We start from the raw sequence: 22,695 nt of genomic DNA on the forward strand, positions 1-22,695 counted from the left end.
TTTCCCTCTTTAGTCATTTGTTCCGTTCTCTAAAAATCTTGATTCCTTTTTTGTGGGCTTGTCTTTCTGGCAGAAAAGGAATATGGTATTCAGTTAAGACTATAGCTTATTAGTTTAACCTTTCTGAAACCAGTACTTGGCTATTTGTACATTTATCCAGAACCACCCATAGGCCTTATTTTATTATTAGATTTTTTGTTTAAATTCATGATTACATTTAGAGAAATTTTTGTGTGTGAATATATAAATGTATTGATTTGAATAACATATCCTTCTGGGAATAAATGGAATATTTTTTAGGTATGAATTAATGATGAAATGAAATGTCTGTGGACTCAGAATTCCAGTAAACATTCACCAACTATGATATAAAATTCAGTAGATGCACATAGGTCACATTTGAGATCTAGCACCCCCACTCCCTGCACCCTCCACTGTACCACCTACCACTAGGGACAGATCCTAGAAACCTCTTTCAACTTTTTTCCTTCCTCCGGGAATCTCTGGCCTCTTCCAGGAAAATTCCAGGAAAACTATTTGAATCAACCCTGGGGTGGGGTGGGTTGCTAGAGTGGTGGCTAAAGTGATGACTCAACCTTGCCTTGCACATTGGGGTCACCTGGGCAATTTTAAAATACACTGATGCCTGGATTCTACTTCCAGTAATTCAGATTTAATTAATGGTCTGGGATGTAGCCTGAACTGGATTTTTAAAAGTTCCCCAAGTGATTCTATTCTGCACCCAGGGTTGATAATCATTATTCTACTACTGTGGTTCTCAAACTATCGAGTGCGTTAGAATTGCGTGGAGGGCTTGTTCAAACACAGATCACTGGGCCCCACTCCTAGAGTTTCTGATTCTGTAGGTTTCAAGTGGGGCCTGAGAATTTGCATTTCTAACCAGTTCCCAGGAGATGTAGCAATCAACTATTCTAAAGCAGTCAGTACTATAATGTGCATCCAAATTACCTGGGAAACTTGATAAAATGCAGATTTTGATTCAGTAGGTCTGGCTTGGAGCCCGAGTCTGCAGTTCTGAGAAGCTCCTAGGTGATGCTGATGCTGCTGATCCAGGAACCACACTTTGAGTAGAAAGGCTGTGGTCTAAAGCATCACATCAATCCAATTTAGTAACATCCTACATAGAAAGCAAGAGATTGCTAGAGGTACCATGGGGCTCGTGGACCACTTGGTGGCAGGCAGAGATCTGGAGGGCCTGTTGCTTCTTTGGCACTTGGCCGGCCACTGTTTGCCAGAATGTTTGAACATGCCTTTGGCAAAGCTCCACTGTCAATAGGGTACTTCATTAGAAAGATTCTCAATTTGCTTGGAAGAGTGAAGCAGTGGTTCTCAGCCCTAATTGCACAATAGAATCACCCAGGGAGCCTTTGAAACAAATACTAATTCCCAGACTCCTCTTCTGGAAATTCTGATTTAATTGGTTTGAGGTGGGATCCAGACAGTGGTGTTTTTTAAAGCTTTTTAAGTGATTCTAATGTGTAGCCAGTATTAAGAACTACTGAGTTAAGGTATCACATATCCAGTCTTACATATATTTAATGTTTTTTTTATATTTGGCTAATTTATACCTTGTGATACAAGCTAACTTTATTAGACAATTAAATGCAATTTAAGTATGGCATCTTTAATAACCCACCAAAAAGAAGGTTCTACATAGATTCTTTTACTGTTAAATCCTGGCTTCAGAATAGAAGAAAGTGCTGGGAAAGTACAGCTGGTGTTTCTGCACGAGCTGAAATATGAAATATTTCTGGGGCTGTATCAACAAGCCTAATTTTTTCCCCTGGGGGTTATGATTGTGCGGAACAAGTCTTCACTGTGAAGCTTGCCAAAAAAGGTTATGATAAAATCATGGAATGTGAATGAAAAGAATTCACAGTATAACTTTAAAGGAGTCAGTTGCTAAATTAAAAAATTTAGGGATGACATATGTATTGCATTTGTAATAGAAGTTTTCAGAACAAAATAATGCTAAATGCAAGAGAGCTCCTCCTTTTAGTATGTGCGGTTTCTAGGCCAAGGAACAAATGAAACGGAGGGGGGACAAATAACCGGAAAGTGATGAGGACACACCCGAGACCCTAAGCCTCTTTGTCTATGCAAAGTAATTTTGTACTCTGTTTGAGCAAAAATGTAGCCTTTGACTAAAACACACAAATACCAGAAAAGCTGATTAGGAAAGTTGAAGTTCCTTTTGTACTTGGCAGCATGGGCTAGTGGAAAGAGTATGGAATTGGGAGGCTTTGCCGATTATGTTGTGACCTTCGCCACGTTTCTTAGCCTCTCTGGGTTTGTCTGCTTATCTGCCAAGTAGAGATGGAGATGCTCACCTCTTCACGCAGGAGTGCGAAGGTGTGTGAGAGTGAACAGAGGCACTGCACCGCACACGTGCTCAAATAGTAGAAATTTCTTTCATTTCCCTATTGTGACCTTGAGGACTGAATCTTTTTTTTTTTTAAGATTTATTATTTATTTATTTCTCTCCATTTCCACACCCCCCCCCCCCACGTTGTCTGTTCTCTTTGTCCATTTGCTGTGTTCTTCTGCGTCCATTTGCTTTATCCAGTGGCACTGGGAAACTGCGTCTCTGTTTTGTTGTGTCATCTTGCTGCATCAGCTCTCCATGTGTGCGGTGCCACTCCTGGGCGGGCTGTGCTTTTTTCACGCGGGGAAGCTCTCCTTGGGGGATGCACTCCTTGTGTGTGGGGCTCGCCTACATGGGGACGCCCCTGCGTGGCACAGCACTCCTTGTGCACCGCAGCTGCGCGTGGACCAGCTCACCACACAGGTCAGGAGGCCCTGGGAATCGAGCTCTGGACCCTCCATATGGTAGATGGATGCTTTATCAGTTGAGCCACATCTACTTCCTGAAGATTCAATCTTTAATAAGAAACATTATTCTCTGAGAATCTTGTTCAGCCTTCATGGTTCTTGTTAACTATGCGAGTCTGTACTTCTTCTTAGTGACTGTGAGTTCTGTTTTTTCTACTTGGAGAGTAGGATCTTTCCTGCCTCCACGTCTTTATTCTTGCTGTTGCCCATGCCTGGAACCCTCTTGCCCTGTTATTTGCATGGCTTTCTCTTTTGCTTCATTCAAGTCTCTTCAGATGCCATGTCCAACAGAGACCATCCTCCCCCACCCGGCTAATACAGTACCCCTGCATCACTGATTCTGCTTAATCATTCCTCACCTGGCTGGGTAGTTCTGTATTTGGGGACTGTCTCCCCAGAATGGTAACATCAGGAAGGCAAGGACTTTGTTTAATCCTGGTTCTAAACCCTGCACCTAGTACCCTGGCATGTGCAAGTCTTTCAGTAAGTATTTGTTGAATAAGTGAGGAAAGAAGGACTAGAGAGGACTTCGGTACTTGCATCTCAGCTGGTACCATGACAAGGTCTGTCTCCCCTCAGGTTGCCAAGGGCCTCTGTGATATCCTAGGCTGATGCCGTAACTCCTCAGACCTCAGATTTTAGGGTATCCCAGAATGAGATATGGGCAAAGACAGTGATCCCGGCTCCTCCCCTCTTTACTATGTCTCCTACCTTCTGTGATATCAAATCTAATACAAGACTGAGACCCTTGAATTATCTCTGAAGTAGTGGGAACGCCCAAGGATTGTCTCAGAATGGTCATGTGCTGTGCTTGTGCATGTGTGTTTGTGTGTGAGAGAGACAGAAGGATCAAGACAGAATTAGGGGAAGCACAGAGTACCTAGCGGTATCTACTTTGCAGTTGACTGTACACCTTCTACTAGTCCATTTTATGTTGCCTGTTTTCTGTTGGTAAGTGTGCAGTATCTCTCTTATTTTCAAGTGACCATTTTTAAGAGATTTTGAAATGGAGCTTCAGTGTCAGACATGTGGGATGCTACAAAATTAAATAGAAATGAAAATCTGGCAATATAATTTTATCATTTTTCTATTCCTATCTATTTTTCATTTGCCTTTATGTTTTATTGAAATCTCTGTTTAAGCAGAAAACTCTTGAATCTATTTGCTACCTGTGGACCATGATTGTACTTTCTCTGTTGACTTATGGACCTGGAGAATGTCTAGAAGCCAAAGGGAAAGGCATTCACACAAGTAAAAGTGACTTAGGTTGATACAAACTTTCCATCAAATCTTATAAAATCACTATCTTGGATGACCCTATCAGTATTTTAAGGGCTAACTGTTTAAAGGAAGATTATTAATATGATGATACCAGCTTATTTTCCCTTAATTATCTCTATCTGTTGCAAGTGATACTGTCACTTTAGTCTTTCTGTATCTGTGACAGTTTTGTTGTGTGTTGTTTTTTTTTTAAACTTTAAGTTGCCAGTTGCAAAGTGTTGCCAAGGCAACCAGACTGAAAAGCTTGTTAATTAACTTAATTATTATATATAGAGTTGCTAGACACCAGAGGGAAAGAGTTAGGAGAGGCTGCTTTTCAAATTAAAACTTAAGAGGTAATGTCAGAAAAGTCTTCTAATTGATGGAAAATATATGGTGTGGCTGCAGTGTTCTCCTTATCTTCTCTATGGAAGGAAGCTGGAATAGAGACATAAATGAATAAATGAAATCTACCAGAAGAATTTATTTAGAAACAGGCTGAGGAAGAAAGTATCAGAAAAACAAGTCCTGGTGCTATGGTAACCATAGTTAGGTTTAAATGACAGACTGAGGATGTTGGTTGAATAAGGGTTCAAGATAAGCTGTTGAAAAGAGAATAGGAGGTTGAGAGAAGAAAAAAATAAAAGTAAGATAATTAACAATTACAAATTATGACGAAAGATATGTATTTTAGGAATCTAAATTCCTCAAAAGTTTCATTCTGCGATCTTACCAGTAAAATATAACAGGCATGAATCTTACACCTGCCAGTCTTGAAGTGAATGACATAGCCCAGGGAAAATAAAATAAAAACTGTTAGAAAAATGAGGAGAACTTATTAATTCATAATGAAAGAAAAATGTAAGGGCACAGGTGATCTGTCATAAGTAAGAAGCTTGTCTTAATAGAAATATACAAGTTTTCATCCAATAAAGAAAGAGGACATGTTCTTTTCAAATACTCATCTATTTAAAAATTGGCCATAAGACCACACGCACGCACACAAACACACAAAAGAATTTAACAAAATTAATAAATTGTACAGCCTATTGCCCTGACAACAAGGCATTAAAACTGTAAATTAAAATTTTTAAAAAAACAAAAAAATCTACCTATTGAGAAATGCACTAGTATTCTTCTTAAAGGTGTTTGGTTAAAGAGGAAATCAAAATTAAATTACATGTTATTTAAAAATGAGTTGCATATCAAAAATTGGGTGTAACTAAAGCAATGTCTGATTAAATTATTAAAATTATATTTAAAATCATTTGTTAGAATTTCTCGGGAACCAAAAAGAAATGAAAGTGAATTCAGCATTAATCTTAGAACACTAGAGGAAAACCAACAAAATTATCTGAAAGATAAAGAAAGAAGAGATTAAAAAACTTAAAAAAAGAACTGATGATTAGAAGAGAAATACATATACCAAGAAGAAAACTTGGTTAATAAAGCTAGGAATGAACTTGAAAATCTAAATGAATTAAATATTTTTTGCTAAGGTGTAAAGTTAAGAAAGGTGATTCTAAATGATGTATAATGCCTAAAGAGTCTAATAACCATGGAAGAAATCTATCCCTTCTCCCTTGGAAAAAAGTACACCGACTTCAGATAGATTCAAAGGTGTGTTGTAAGAAAACATTAACGAACTGATAATTCCTGTGTTATTTAACTGTTCAACAACAGAAAAAGAGGTTGGATACAAAACAGCTCATTGAAAAAGTTAGTATAATTCTGAAACTAAGACTGGCCTTGTTCTGGCTGGGAAAGACTGATTTTGAAAACTCCTCTCTAGTGTGTACCCCTCCTAGAATTTGCCCTGCAGGCAAAAGCAGTTTCTGAGACAAGGAAAGCAATCTAAGAAACAGTTGAGGCAGACCGCATGGGGCAAAGGCTTACCTACTCTAAATCAGCAGTGTAACGCTGCTTCCTAGGTCTTTTGCCTAGGAAGTAGAGTGGGCATTCAAACACCTGTAATTAGGGAACTCCTAAGGCCACTAGCAAGCATAAGCCCAGGACAAGACACAGGCCCAGAAAATCAAGTGAGGATCCTGTACTTTGCATTTGCCTTTTGCAACCCTTCCTGATAGGAGGGATAACCCTTAAGAAAATCTCTGTCCTATCAGCTGGTTACAAACATAAGAAAGCAACACCTCAATGAGTAAATCCCAGATTTAACATATTAAAATATTAAAAAGTGCAATGTGCAACAAGATTGCAAGACAAACTAAGAAACAGGAAATGATGGCCCATTGAAAGGAAGAGGATAAAAGTCCAGAAAATATCAATAAAGACCAGACTGTGGACATCTAGAAAAGGACTTTAAAATAAAGGGTTATCTTCAGTATTCCCAAGAAGATGAAGGCAAATACAGGGAAAGAATTTAAAGGGTATCAGGAAAACAATGCGTGGACAATATGAGAATTCCAATAAAGTGATAGAAATTTTAAAAAGGAACCTACAGAACTACTGGAGTTTCCACAGCAACTGATGAGGAATTCCCAGGAGGATTTCAACAGCAGATTAGAATTTGCAGAAGAAAGAATCAGTGAACTCTGAGATGGGAAAATTGAAATGAACCAGGCTGAGGAACAGAAAGAAAAACAGAATTTAGAGAAAGCAGAAATATCCTAAGAGACCTCTGCAATAACATCAGGCATACCAATATTCACATTATGTGGGTCCCAGAAGGACAAGAAATAAAGAAAGGAGCAGAAGCAATATTCAAAGAAATAATGAAAGAAAATTCCCAAACTTAAAAAAGTCTTTAGTATACACATCCATGCCTAAAGAATACCACATAAGATAAACTTGAAGAAGAATATGCCCTATCACATACTGATCAAACTGTTGAATGCAAAGGTCAAGGGCAGAGTTCTGAAAGCAGCCAGAGAAAAGTAATGCGTTTAAAGGAATTCCAATTAGAGTAAGTTCTGTTTTCTTGTAAGTATTTCACTGAGTTGAAATACTAAAGTGCTGAAAGAAAACAATTGCCAATCAATAATTGTATGTCTGGCAAGACCATCTTTCAAAAATGAGGGAGAGATTAAGACATTCCCAGAAAAACAAAGATGGAGGGAGTTCCTTACCACTAGACCTGCCCTGCGAGCAATGATAAAGATAGTTCTTCAGACTGAAAGGAAAAAGCACTAGACAGTAGTTCAAAGTAGCATAAAAAAAAATAAAGACCTCTGGTAAAGGTAAACATTTGGGTGATTTTAAATGCCAGTACTATTGTATTTTTTTAATATAACTACTACTTTCCTATAGGTACTAAAATGCAGATGCATAAAAGGTAGTGATAGGTCTACGGTTTTGGATGTATGTACAAAGATATAATTTGTAACAATTACAGAAAAATTGGTGGGGTGATATAGGGGCATAGGAACATTGTATGAGTATGCTACTGAAGTTAAGTTGGTATCAGATCATATATGATTGTTATAGATTGAGGAAGTTGACTTCTAACCCTGTATTAACCACAGGGAAGATAGATAGATAGATAGATAGATAGATAGATAGATAGATAGATAGATAGATAGATAGATAGATAGATAGATATGAAAAGGAACTCAATATGGTACAATACAAAAAGTCAAATAAATATGAAAGTAGGCATTAATGGAAGAAATGATGGGGAGAAAAAAGGTCTAAGACTTATAGAGACTAAACAGCCAAATGGTAGAAGAAAGTCCTGCATTAGTGTGTTTATTTATATATGGATTGAATTCTCTAGTCAAGAGGGAGATGTTGTCAGAATGGATATAAAAGCTTGGCCTAATTATATGCTGTCTGCAAGATACTCATCTTAAATTCAAAGACATAAGTAGGTTGAATGTGAAATGATGGAAAAAATATACCATGCAAGTAGTAATCAAAGGAGTGCTGGAGTTAACTATACTGATAAAAGATAAATAGACTTTAAATCAGAAACAGTTATGAGGGATAAAGATGGCCATTATATACTAATAAAGGAGTTAATTCAATAAGATATAACAATTATATATATACCTCATGGCAGAGCCCCAAAATATATGAAGCAAATATTGACAGATTTGAAGGGAGAAATTGATGGTTATGCAGTAATAGTAGGAGACTTTAATACATCACCTTAAATAATGGATAGAACACCTAGACAGAAAAATAAGAAAATAGAAGACTTAAATGATACTCCAAATCATGGACACATATAAAACAGTTTGCCCAACAGCAACAGAATACACATTCTTCTTGAATGCTCATGGATCATTCTCCCGGATAGACTGTATCTTAGGTCATAAAACACAATCCAATAAATTAAAAAATATTGAAATTATACAAGGTCTCTTCTCTGAACACAACGGAATGGAGGTTAAAATCAGTAACTGAGGGAGTAAAGGAAAATTTATCAATATTTGGAAATTAAACATTGTTCCCTTAACAGTCAAGGGAAATATGGGAAATATCTTAAGCCACATAAAAATACAGCATACCAAAATGTATGGAATGCAGCAAAGTCAGTGTGGAAAGGGAAACGTATAGCTCTAAATGCTCACATTAAAAAAAAAAAAAAAAAGAATTCAAATCAGATTTCTAACCACCAAAGTTGAAGAACTAAAAAAATAAGTACAGACTAACCCTAAAATGAGCAAAAAAGAAGGAAATAACAAAGATTAGAGTGAAAATAGGGAAATGGACTTGGGCCAGTGGTTAGGGCATCCGTCTACCACATGGGAGGTCCGCGGTTCAAACCCCAGGCCTCCTTGACCCGTGTGGAGCTGGCCCATGCGCGCAAGGAGTGCCCTGCCACGCAAGGGTGTCCCCCGCATAGGGGAGCCCCAGGCGCAAGGAGTGCGCCCCGTAAGGAGAGCCGCCCAGCGCAAAAGAAAGTGCAGCCTGTCCAGGATTGGCACCGCCCACAATTCCCGTGCCGCTGATGACAACAGAAGCGGACAAAGAAACAAGACGCAGCAAATAGACACAGAGAACAGACAACCGGGGGAGGGGGAGGGGAATTAAATAAATAAATAAATCTTAAAAAAAAAAGATTAGAGTGGAAATAGAAGAAACAGAATTTAAAAACTGTGGAGAGAATCAAAACCAAGAGCTGTTTTTTTAAAAAGATGAATAAAATTGACAGAACTTTAGCTAGACTGATGAAGAAAAACAAGAGAGGACAAAAATGACCAAAATCAAAAATTTTTAAGGGGGGACATTACTACTGACCCTACTGAAATAAAAAGGACTATTAGAGTATACTATGAACAACTGTTCACCAGCAATTAGATAACCTAAAAGAGATTCACAAATTCCTAGAAACACACAAATTACCCATACTGACTCAAAAAGAAAAAGAATATTTCAACAAATCAATAACTAGTAAAGTGATTGAATCAGTCATCAAAAACCTCTCAACAGGGGAAAGCTCAGGACCAGATGGCTTCACCGGGGAATTCTGCCAAACATTCCAAGAAGAATTAATATCCTGCTCATATTCTTCCAAAAAATTGAAAAGGAGAGAATGGTATCTATCTCATTCTACAAGGCTAACATCACCCTCATAGCAAAGCCAGATAAAGATGCCACAAGAAAAGAATATTACAGACCAATATCTCTTAGGAATATGGATGCAGAAATACTCAACAAAACGCTAGCTAACTGAGTGTGATACTGTGTTATAAAATAATTATACATTATGATCAAGTGGGATTTATCCCAGGTATGCAGGGGTGGTACAACATGAGAAAATAAATTAATGTAATACACCATATTAGCAGAATAAAGGGAAGAAACCCACATGATTTCTTAAGACTTTACACCCAAATCACAAGCAAAAAGGAAAAAATAGATAAATGGAATCTCATCAAAATAAAAAACTTTTGTGCCTCAGAGGACTTTATGGTCAAAATGAAGTTACTACACAATGGGAGAAGATATTTGTAAACCACATACCTGGTGAGGGTTTAATATCAAGAATATTTAAAGAAATCCTTTCCTCAACTACAAGACAAATGACCCAATTTAAAAGTGGGCAGGAGCCTTGAATAGACATTTCTCCAAAAAAGATATACAAATGGCCAAAAAGCACAAAAGGTGCTCAGCCTCCTTAGCCATTAGGGAAATGCAAATCAAAACCACATTGAGATACCATTTCACACCCACTAGAATGACTACTATTAAAAACAAGAACAACAACAACAAAAAACGCAGAAAGTTTCAAGTGTTGGAGACAGTGTGGAGAAATAGGAGCATTTAGTCATTGCTGGTGGGAATGTAAAATGGTGCAGCTGCTGTGGAAGACAGTTTGGCAGTTCCTCAGAAAGGTAACTGCAGAATTACCATTTGACCCTGCAATCCCACTTCTAGGTATATAACCAAAAGAATTGAAAATGGGAATTTGAACAGATATTTACATGCTGGTATCCATAACAGCATTATTCACAATTGCCCAAAGGTGGAAGCAACCCAAGTGCCCAGCCACCAATGAATACATAAACAAAATTTGATACATACATACAATGGAATATTGCCAGGAAAAATAATGATGTTCTTATACATGCAGCAACCCTGATGAACCCTGAAAACACCATGTTGAGTGAAATAAGTCAGACACAAAAGGACAAATATGGTATGATCTCACTGATATGAAATAATTAGAATAAGCAAACTCATAGAGTCAGAATCTAGAATGTAGGTTATCAGAGGACAGGGTGGGGGTAGGGAATAGGGAGTTAAGATTTAATAGGTACAGAATTTCTATTTGGGACAATGGAAAAATTTTAATAATGGATTGTGGTGATGGTAGCACAACATTATAAATGTAATTAACAGCCTGGAATTATATATTTGAATGTAGTCAAAGGGAAATTTTGCATTGTATGTCTGTTACTAAATTAAACATTTTAGAAAGGAATCCATGGAGCACAGCGCAAATAGTGAATCCTAAGATAAATCATGGACTCTAGTTAATAGTAAAATTATGAAAATGTGCTTTCATCAGTTGTAATAAATGTACCACACCAGTGCAAGGTGTTATTAATACTCTGGTGGTATGTGGAATTTGAGCCTCCTCTTGACATAGAGGTGCAATGGACACAACCAATCCAATGTCCACATAGAAGAGGTGGCATTGGATTGGGAAAAGTGGACATGGTGGCTGATGGGTATGGGGAAAAGCAGGAAGAGATGAGAGGTGGAGGCGTCTTTGGGACATGGAGCTGCCCTGGATGGTGCTTCAGAGGCAATCACCGGACATTGTAAATCCTCACAGGGCCCACTGGATGGAATGGAGGAGAGTATGGGCCATGATGTGGACCATTGACTATGAGGTGCAGAGGTGCCCAAAGATGTACTTACCAAATCCAATGGATGTGTCATGATGATGGGAACGAGTGTTGTTGGGGGGGGAGAGGGGGGGGTGGGGGAGCGGGGTTGAATGGGACCTCACATATATATTTTTGATGTAATATTATTACAAAGTCAATAAAAAAAAAAAAGAGAAAAAAAAAATACTCTGGTGGTATATGGGGATCCTGTATTTTATGCATGATTATTTTATAAGCCTACAACTTTCCTAATTAAAAAAAAAAAGATCTCAAAGGTTGCATTTTAGTGGCACATTTTGTTGAAGTGTATGTGTGAAAAGTCTGCTTATGTATACCAAATATTTTTTGCAGACTAATAATGTAGTAGGATGTAATATAGGATAAGGTAATTACAGCAAATTAACAAGAGTAAAAATTAAGTGCTTTTTGCAATTAAAGTCAGGGTTTTTATTAATTATAAAACAATGTGTTTGCATTTGGCAGATAAGCATTGTGCTGCATGTACTTTACAAATTCCAGCTTCATCCCTATACAGTTCAGATTTAGTTTCTCCTTTGCAGCTCATCGATTTATTCTGTCCCATACTGATGGAGATAGGAGAGTGAAATTCTTCTTTAATCATTTTCTCAAGGCAGTTCTTTGGGACTATAATACAGAAAAAGTGGAATAATGTGACTCCTCTAAGACTAGAGATAGCTCTTATTTGCTAGGCATATGAGGGGTTTGTGTTCTGGAGGTACAGCAAGTCATGCAGTAATTCAGGGCTGGGTAAGAAGTGAAGCAGGGCAGTTTTACCAGAAACCACAGTTCTGATCAGGGGGAAAACTGAGCCCTGGGAAGCCATATAAGGGCAATGCTAAAAACACACAGCATGATAATTCCTGTGATAGGAGGCATGTTATTTATAGAGGAGCATAGATGGACCAGATGGACCAGGATTCATACCATCACATCACCATTTTCTAGCTGTGTGACCTTGGACAGGTAATTTGACCTATCTGAACCTCAGTTTCATTACTTGTAAAATGGAGAAAATAATTACCCTACTTCATCATGCTATTGTGACATAAACACATGGCACCTGTGTTAATGAAGTCTGCTCTTGGAGCCAAGGCTGTCCACTGTGCTTTAGGCTGCTGGTTGGATGTTCGTGTGTTGATGGTAGCCAGAAAGGAGGGCAGAGGCCTGCGCTTGAATGTTGCCCCTGATTGAGGCACAGATGCAGTAAAGTAGCATCATATCCAACAGCAAAATTAGAGGGCAGTCATAAGAAGTGGTGGAAGGAAGTTTTCGCCAATACAGAGGCTGACCTCATTGCATCTCCATCTCTGAGACACCCACTTTGTGCCCCTGGTACAAAGTGTGTCTGTCTCTGTCCATATTCTTTCTTTCTAAATGCCTTCCCAACCATCTCCTACATCTCACTTCCTCCCAGAGGCTCTCTGCCTTTCTGCTCTTGCAAATTCCTACTCTTCCAAGAAGGGAACCATTTTTCTGAATTATTCACTTTTCTTTTCCTACACAATCAAAGCTCTGATTTCTATTATAGTAAAAACTGCAGTCTTTGAATTGGCCTATGGAGTCCCGAACGACCAGGTCCCCCCTGCTAATCTCATTCTGTTCCTCCTCTCACTCACTCTCTTCCAGCCACACTGGCCTCCTTGCTCCTCCTGGGACACACAGGCACACATTAGATGTTCCCTCTGCCAAGATGCTCTTCTTCCAGGTATCTCCATGGCTCAAGCCTTCAAGACTGTTCAGTGATGCGTGTTCTGACCAAATTGTAATTACCCTCCCCTTCCCCACTGACCTCCTTCCAAGCATTCCAGTTCCCCCTTACTCTGTTACAGTTTTCTTCCACTTCTATAGCACTTACCACCCTTCACTAATATATAATGTATATATTTGTCATGTTTATTGTCTATATTCTGTCACCCTCCACTACGTTGCAAACTCTTTCAGGGTCAGAGATCTATATTTGTTCTTTACTGCTGTATACCATGCCTCTGGAGCAGCCAGGTCTCAAGAAATATTTTTTAATGAATTAACTAAAACCGGATACAAAGGATCTCCACTGTGATTTAATTAGATAAATGGTTAGATGAGAAAGATCACCAGCAAGAAAAGATATGGCAATCAAGATAGGAAATGACCTGAGGAGCAGACATGGTTTTAGATCTATTTCTAACATCAAGATCGAAGTGAAATGGAATGAGGAGGCCTGGATTCTTGCTTTAATTTTACCATTGACATTAGGCCGATCACTAGAGTTCTCAGGTCTCAGATTCTTTACCTACAAAATTAGGAAGCTAAACTAGATAACCTCTTGGGTCTAACCCTGCTATGTGATTCTGTGTTTGGGTTTTATTTTAGAAAAGAGAGAGCTTAGAGAAACGTACCTCAATATGACATTGCATCATATACACCCAGCATTTTTTTAAACTCCCCACAAAAAGTTGTGGGCTGTGATTTTGTCATTTTGTTTTATTTTGGTCTTTTCCCCAGAGACCTCACTTATGTTGCTGAAGGTTTCTTAAAACCTTAAACCAAGAAACTGAGCTATGGACTGGGTCTTCAGATATGGAGAGTTTTGCCACCCAGTCCTAAAATCTTTTGAGTGTTACCCATCCTGATTTTAATTCCCAGCTCTAAAATTGAAGTGCAGCAGTAGTTCAGTAGATAATACTAGAGAAAGGAGGGAGGGGAAGTATTGATCAATCTATGTAAAATTAGAAATCCATCTGATATTGTTTAGGGAAATTACACAGGAATTTGGCTTATTATCTGTCTTGCTGAGCTTGCCACATCATAGAATCATATGAACATTGAAGTTCATCTCATCTAAACCCAGACATGGGAGCCAGGCTTCTTCCACATTGGTTATCATGTGCCTTGTCTCCAGACCTGGAAGTAGCCATGATATCTTTGTGGGGCTCTGTTTTGGTGCTTAAATGCACATTGCTGTCAAAGAACAGCCCTTAAATCTTTCTGAATTCAAGTATCTTTTAGTTATTTGATGACTGAGTCCAGTTTTCAGATTCTGCATGTCATGTATGCATCTTCTCTTTTCCTTTCTTCGTTTTGGTTATTGCACAGGAGGTTGATTATTCAACAAGAGTGATAGGTAGATGGAGAAGACATTTTTGTGTCATGGGCATATCTGGGGAGAGATTTGCATGGCTGGCTAAGCCGAGTTTGAGGGTTGTCACTGGATTTCTTTCTCTGCCTTCCTCTCTGGTTAGTAAATGGTTCATCTGTGCTTCTTTGAAACTGCTCTACACTGCCCCTGGGCATGTGCTAAATTCTTTCTCTCCCATTTAGAAGAGAAGCCAGATTGCTCCAAAGCCCGCTGTGAAGTCCAGTTCTCTCCACGTTGTCCTGAAGATTCCGTTCTGATCGAGGGTTATGCTCCTCCAGGGGAGTGCTGCCCCTTACCCAGCCGCTGCGTGTGCGACCCTGCGGGCTGCCTGCGCAAAGTCTGCCAGCCGGGATACCTGAACATACTAGCATCTAAAGCCTCAGGGAAGCCAGGAGAGTGTTGTGACCTCTATGAGTGCAAACCAGGTAGGCGCGAGCTTTGTCTCAGAAGCCTTGCTCCTTTGCATCCCAGAGGGTAGCAGGCCCCTCAGCTGCCCTGGCCTCTGTCTGCACCTGAAGATACATGTTCTCATCAGTTCACCTGAGGCTGCCTCTCTGGGCTAATGATGGCCTGACTCTGGCCTTCTAGTCAGAGAGCCAGAGCAGTAATCCACTGGTATGTATGTGCCTCCGTGAGAGACCCTATCTTCTCTTCTTCTGTTTTTTCCTTCTTCAAAATATGCTTGATGGGGCTGGGAGGAAGGGAGAAATTTATAAATGTTATGGCCACCTGCTTCATTGCCAGTGATGGTGAGGCCTTCATTTGCATATACACCTGTCACTTTAAAGTATTACATTGAAAGTCAATCATATATAAAACAGAAACTTATTTTTAGATAAAGATATACATCAAAAAGCCAGCAGTTTTATAACTACTCAGCCCCAGTCTTTCTCCTTATGAACTGTCCCACCATCCATCCCCTTGACTTTATAGAATGTGCTAAGTCTCCTTTGACTGTTTCCACACCCTCTGTGCCAGCGTTTGATTTGTTGTCATGTCCCAGCTGTTTCCTGCTATATATTGTCTCTAATATTCTTGCTCATGTGGCAGCATTTCTAATGTGGTCTTTGAATACACATCTGGTCTACAGTGAGTTACCCTGTATAAGTTTTTATCTGTTGGTTAGATTTTTTTTTTTCCTGCTAGATAAATGCTTCAAGTAAGATAATCCCTTGTCCATCTCTTGAACTTTTCTGTAAGAAACACCTCTGGCTGAATACCATCATCCACGTGACCACCAGTGGTTTTTCTCTCTCTCTCTTTCTTCATCTTAACTCTTAAATGTCTCATCCGCCTTCCTCATTTCCTTGCACAGAAAGCTTGAGACATGTTATGTTTCCATAGCAGTCCTAATAAAAGTGCCACAAGGACAGGGTTTCTAGGAAGCAGGTACACTTTGGAAGTTTGTCAAGAGACAGTGTTTTCATTTTGGGATCAAAATGAGAGTGAATATAACAGTAAATGGTGCCTCTCTGTCGCCTCTTTTCAGTTTTCAGTGTGGACTGCAGCACCGTGGAATGCCCTTCCGTTCAACAGGCTGTGTGCCCCCTGGACAGCTACGAAACTCAAGTTAGACTCACAGCCGATGGCTGTTGTACTCTGCCCACAAGGTTGGTTTCTATTAGTTCATCGAGTTTTCTCTTCTGTCTTATATGTTAGTATCGTTTAAGGTACATTTTCAAGCATGCAATTTTTTTCCCATGGAAACCTAATACTTTCCTGTGTCTGTGGAGAAATCCCTAAACTGTTACTATGACTTTGTATTTACATACAGCTTTCATGGGATCAAAGTCAGGTGTCTTCAGGTTAAGTCATTAATTCCATATGGATTCTTCATGTAGGGGTGTCTGTGTACTTTTGAGGGTTGTAAACCATACAGGCAAATATGTCGCTCTGTATGAGAGAGGGAGGAAGGATGGTATATCTCAATAATAGGCCATTCAGTCCTCTACTGTGATTGCTTATAGTTGCTTAGACACTGTGTCCAGTGGGATGAAACGTTGCCTGCTTCATAGAAGTGCTCTCCAGGGATCCTTGGTGTTTGAAATCACACATCTACCCAAGCCCGCATTATGGCTCAGGCAAAGAATAATATAAATTCTTACAGATGCTTTCTAGAATAACAGACACATCTCTCTTTGGCTGGATGGAGAAGAAGCTGCTGTCATTTTAGTTGTAGTAATGGGACATCCACTTAACCCCACACTACCAGGCTTTCTTCCAAACGTGAGGGTCTTGGGGTCCTGTCCTTGACAGCTTATATAGCATGACCATAGAGCTTGGCCTCTGTACCTTGCTTTGGGGAAGATTGTGCTTCAAAGAACGGGGTTCACCTGCTGTCTTTCCCTCTGTGGCACCTTCCCACTCTTCTCTGCCATGCCTCTGACCATCTTTTGCTGGCTAGTCTCCCAGAAAGTCAGTTACTTCCTCCTAAATCTGTATCTAGTACCTCTTACAGCACTAATCTCATTTCTTTCAACTTTTATCCTATATTTAATATCAAGAGTTAAAACTGTGCCTTGTTAAACTTCCATTTCTAACCTCTTCTCCCTCATCCCTTGTTCCACTGCCAGGCACTTAACATCTATGTTTGTTGAATGCGTAGTGGTGATTATACAAATGGTTTGATGAGATAGAAATATGTGTGGTCTGTAATTAATAACTAAGTATCAGCTTATTTGCCTCTAATTAGATTAGCCATCCAAAACATGTTCTGATAGTTACCTCTTTTCTTCTTCCCTCTCTTAAAATATATTAGATATTTGGTGTCTCACAGCTGTTGTCCTGTCAGAAACCTAGGATTCTCTTAGGCATGTTAGCATGACTTGTCCTATACTTTTTATTATATTAAAAAAAACAGATAAAAGGATATTTGTGACCATAACACTAGCAGTAGAACAGCAACCTTCTTTAGGATGTTAACATGCTATAATTTATGTGAAGATGCTTTGAAAGGAGTGAAGGACTGTGCAAACATAAGGTATTCCTAATTAGTAAAGGCAGAAAATGGAGCTTTATTAACAGTAACAGATGTCCCTTCAAGGTCTTTGTGAAAAGGAAGGTGGCACATTGTATTGGAGAATCCAATTAATTAAGACTAAGCCAGTTAATTAACAAGTCCTTTAGTGAGAAAAAGGAACAATTCTCTGTTCACTATTATAAAGGTAATATAGCCCCATCTGCATGTAGGAGGCACAGTGGGCTGTGTTTTCAGTCACTCTAGGGGGTAGAAATGGGTGGAAGTTACAAGGAGACATATTTAATCTCAGTTTAAGAAAGAACTTTCTCACAACGAATGATGTTCAGTCATGAATTGGGCTGCTTCCTGAAATAGACGGAGCTCCCTGGAGCTGGATAGACTTCTTTCCGTCTGGGTGGCACCCTGCCATGAATACTTAGAGAAAATGTTATTGGAAAGTAGGTTGGACTAGATGCCATCCATTTTATCTCCAAGCTCCTGTGAGTTTAGCAAACAAAAATCTTGGGATGGTTATTATTGTACTGACGTACGTTTTCAACTTTGGCACTCAAAACTAAAGAATGGTCAGGTTTAAATGTGCCTCTAATGTTGAAATTGAAAACAAGGAGAAGGAAGTCATTCAGAATCCCACTGTAAATTATTTGCAGGGAAGAGGTAAGTTCTCAACAGCTCTTTAGTCCTGTATTTTGGCTAGTCAGTGATCCATGCTCATCCCCTGCCCCTTCTCCACGTGCATGCTTTGTTCCTGCCCGACGCTGGCCTGCTCCCTGAGCTCTCTCATGCTCTGGGCCTTGGCATTTGCAGAGGCCTCTTCCTGGGTTGCCTTCCCTTCCCTGCAAACCCAGGAAGTCCACAGCTTGCAGGACCACATTTCCATCTCTTTGAAGTGTTTTTAGTCTTCAGGTCCTAAGGATGACTTAGGTCTCCTTCCCCTGCTTTCCCTATAGTCCCCTGTGTATTTCTTTATCATAGCCCTTTGCATAATGGATTGAAATTGTTGATTTTTGTTAGTCTCTCCCAATCCATGTGATTCTTGAGGAAAAGGAGTATTTTGTGGTCCTGAGTACCTAAGTTAGGACTTGATATATCAGTCCTCATTTATTGATGAATAAATAAGTGAATGAATGAACAGACAGCTCTGCTCTTTGTTGTAATGATTTCTGTGACAGTTTTCATATGTTTAAGAAGAGAAAAAATTAATATTTTTAGTTTCTTGTTACCTTATTGCTATTGGGAGGTAATACTACTCCTTGTCTCACTTTAAAACCCTTGTAATTTTTCCCCAACCTCCTTTTATGAGGCTGGGGAAACCCTGCATTCCAGACACTGTGCTCACCTTTCATAGTATAGTCTGGCTTTATCTCTCACTTTCACCTTTTAAAATATTGTTCATCCTGCAAGACTCCAGTTAAACGCTACTTTATCCATGAGGTTTTTCCCTCTAGGAACTCCCCATGTATCCTTTCCCGTGTTGCCAATTAATCATCTACTTCCTTGCATTGTTATTTAGCTGCTATACACATAAAGTCTTGTCTCACCAACTGAAGGACATTTCTAGAAGTCTGAAGTCATGTCTTAGTCTTCCTCTATGTATGCATTAATAGCGGGTGTATCAGTGAATGCAGAACATGCATGGACCATGGCTAAATAACCCTATTTAGTCTACTTTGGCATATTAATGGGTTCCCACTTACTAAAAAAGATGATTGACAGATCAGACTTTGACAAGAGAATTTTTGAAAAGCCAAAATCAGGTGAAATGGAAATTAAAAAAACAAAGTCTAATATGTAGTAATAGTGGCAGTATTTTAAGAGCAAAAAAACCCACACAACTTTATTCTTGTGTGTGACCCATGTCAAAGGTTTTCTCTTGAAAAGTGTGATTTTAGGTATAAAGAAGGTCATTTTGGAATGTATAAAACCCTCTTATGATTATTTGACCTTTACTAGTATAAGTATCAAGAGCATTGTTAAGAACTCAGAATCATTTGAGAGCAAAACTGATTATGTAGTGAATTCAAGGGGAAAATCCCTTTTAGCGTTAGGACAAAATAAGGTTAAATATCTAAAACTGGGAGGGGATGTGGCTCAGTAGGTCCTGGGTTCAGTCCCCAGTGCCTCCTAAAAACAACAAACAACAAGCAAACAAACGAAGAAACCAACTCAAGGGAGCCAGTGTGGCTCAGTGATTGAGTACTGGCTGGCCCATTACCTCAAAAAAAAAAAAAAAAAAAAAAAAAAATTGCCTTCACTGAATTGCCTTCAGTGAAAGCAGCAACCCCCCTTTTTGGTAAATATTTAATATGCTTTTGTAGAGAAGAAAGGAATTTCTGGACACCCCTCACCCCCATTTTTAAGAATCACTTCCTCCCGCCCTCTCATATGACTGGAATTGCCATTCCCAGTGAGGCTTTTTCACCCATTCAATGCCTTTACCACCCTCTTTCTGTGTGATCCTTGCTCAATGTGATTTTTCTTTTAGGTTGTGTGCATTTGGTTCATTCATTCATTCATTCAGTAGTTCATTCATCCAACCTGAATTGTATGCTCCCCAGTGACTGACACTGCTCACTAGATGTTTTACCGTTCGTGGATGTCTCTTTCCACTTCTACCCCATGACAAGTACAGGTGTTCCTACTTGCCTCTGACCCTTCTTTCTTAATGGCCCACCCTTCATTTTCCCCTCTTATGTCTTTACTCCTGAACTCCATCCTGTTTGGACATCCTTCTTAAGCACAATATTATTAACCCTTATCTTATCCATTATTAACTTTTCCTTCTCGCAAATTGGCTTAAGTTTCCAGGCACTCTGCCATTTCTTTTCATCCTTCTCTCTCTGTCCCCAGACAGATGTGAACTGTGTGGCGGTGGCAGTTCATCGTACATTTCAGGAGAGGGTGATGAAGGGTGAGAGTTGGTGGCTTTCCAAGGGCCTTTCCCAGGTCCTCAGTGCTGCGCTGTAAATGAAAAGTAAGAATATCTCAGGAGTTCATGGACACCTTATGGTCTCTAGAAGTCCCTTCATGTGTATATGCACAGGAGCACAAAAATGCCTCCATGCATAAGAGAACTTACAACAGAGAACCTTCTACATCAGCCAAGTGGATCTGAATGGTGCCTTTGCAGGGAGGAGAAAATAAAGTCTTGAAGTAACATATAGGTAACACTAGCAATGACACTTTCAGTGTATAAGTTTACAGAGCATTTTCACTTCTGTCATTCTCATTTATCACCACTCTATCTCCATGAGGAATTTACAGATGTGAAAACTGAGGTTGAAAGATTAAGTGACTTGTGCAAAATCACAAATGTTATGTTGTACAGGGGACAGAATAGGTACACATTTTAAGTCATGGTTCTTTGATTGAAAGCCCTGGACTCTTTCTACTTCAATTTTTTTTATAACAATGTTTTGTTGGTAGTGATTTTACATCTAAGAAATGTATGAATAAATATGACTATTTGAACATATTTATATCAGTATAGTACATATTAACGTAGTGCATGTTTGTGTCAGTTATGTATTACTCTGTAATAAGCCATCCCATTAACAAGGCACCCCGTAAGTTGGAACTTAAAACAACAAAGGTTTATTTTTTCTTTATTATATACTGTTTCTCATGATTCTGTGGGTTGACTCAGTAGTTCCCCATTCATATCTGGTTGCTCAGCCCGGATGGCTGGAAGGACCCCTCTCCCCAAACACTTTTCATCCTGGGCTTCTTTACCTGTTGACAGAAAAGAAAAAGAAAGTAGCAAATCTTCTATAGACCCAGACTTGGAAGTCACACATGACCCTGCCACATTCTGTTGGTCAAAGCAAGTCCCCAGCCCTGTTTCAAAGGGTGGGGAAATAGACTCCATCTCTTGATGGAAGGGAATTTGTGACCAATTTTAATCCCCCTTAAAACACATTTAATCAGAAATAGGTACCCTTTTGATTTCATTTTCTGATTACGGAAAGTTGGTGGAATGCTACAGATATGTGACCCTTTTCTAAAGACTAAATGTCCTTCTGGCCCGGGACTCCACACACACAGGTGTCATTTCGGCATCCTTCTGCCCTCTCCCCTTAGCAGCTGCCTTCCTGTTTCTCTCTTCACTTGCCAGTTGGCGGTTCACTCGGAAGAGACACACAATTTAGGCGCCTCTGAGCACCATCTCAACTTTAAGCATCATTTGCCAACCATTATTTTTAACTCCTCTCCTTAAGGAATGTTGTGACTAGCTAATTAAACTAGGCTTTCTCTCATCACACAGCATGTGTGCTATTTCTAGATGCCACAAGATCTGCCTGATGAAACCAGATCAGTTTTACAAACAAAAACAAAAACTCAAAGTTGTTGCACAGAAATTCTCCTCTATGAGGGTTAATACTGTCTGAGAAAAACAGACCCACCAAATGTGACTGAGGAGAAGATCCAGCCTGAGCTATACATCTGTACATCCAGGGTGCTTGTGCGTCAGCCAGTGTCAGCCAGCTCAGACCTCAGGTAGCACAACTCAGCTGTTTCTCAAGAATATTGTTCCTAAACCCCAATTCATTGTTTTCTCCCTTTACTCTGCCTCTAACTGTTCCCCATTCTTTCAGGTAGAGGCTTGCAGACCTTAACTAGCTTCAAAACCTAGGCAGGAATCCCTCCAGTGACTCACTTTCACCATTAGTCAAATGAGTTTCTTAGTACCCTTATACCTTTGATTGAAGTAACTGCTTTTATATTTATTAAAATGAATGAACTTAATGTTACCGACATTCACCCATTCTAGGTCTACTTTCATGAGATTTGTCCCTGACGTTTTGTTCTTTAAAAGTTCTATTATCAGTTTCTGCCTCTAAGTAAATACTTCTTAAAAGTTATTGAGAAAAGTCCAATCCAATCATTTCGAGGTAGTAGTAAATTAAGCCATTTTGTAAAATGTTCGAAAACTTAAAATAGGGTTTCTCTGGGTTGTGTACACTGGAGCAAGCCTGGTTCCCAAGCTCTCCCCCTGGCTCCAGCCTCTCTCTGACTAAAGGGCCTGATTCTCTTCCAGGACCTATATCCGGAACATTTGTATATCTAGCTTTGTGTGACGCTACACTGAAAATCCTGTTTTATTTTTAAATCAAGATTTAGAAACATTTTGTAATTTTTTTCTTAGCTCCACACTAATTAATATT

General features: G+C 39.3%; 1 protein-coding gene across 1 annotated transcript in view; it reads left to right on the plus strand.

Annotated features, from left to right (window-relative positions):
- Positions 1-22,695, plus strand: part of CRIM1 (cysteine rich transmembrane BMP regulator 1) — a 211,869-nt gene that overhangs the window by 78,791 nt on the left and 110,383 nt on the right. Inside the window, exons 3-4 of the mRNA XM_004466035.4 lie at positions 14,736-14,978; positions 16,043-16,163. Of these exons, the coding sequence (XP_004466092.3) occupies positions 14,736-14,978; positions 16,043-16,163 (364 nt within the window). The remainder of the gene's footprint in view (positions 1-14,735; positions 14,979-16,042; positions 16,164-22,695) is intronic.

The sequence above is a fragment of the Dasypus novemcinctus genome, chromosome 17 (assembly GCF_030445035.2).
Source record: "Dasypus novemcinctus isolate mDasNov1 chromosome 17, mDasNov1.1.hap2, whole genome shotgun sequence".
NCBI classification, from domain to species: Eukaryota; Metazoa; Chordata; class Mammalia; order Cingulata; family Dasypodidae; genus Dasypus; species Dasypus novemcinctus.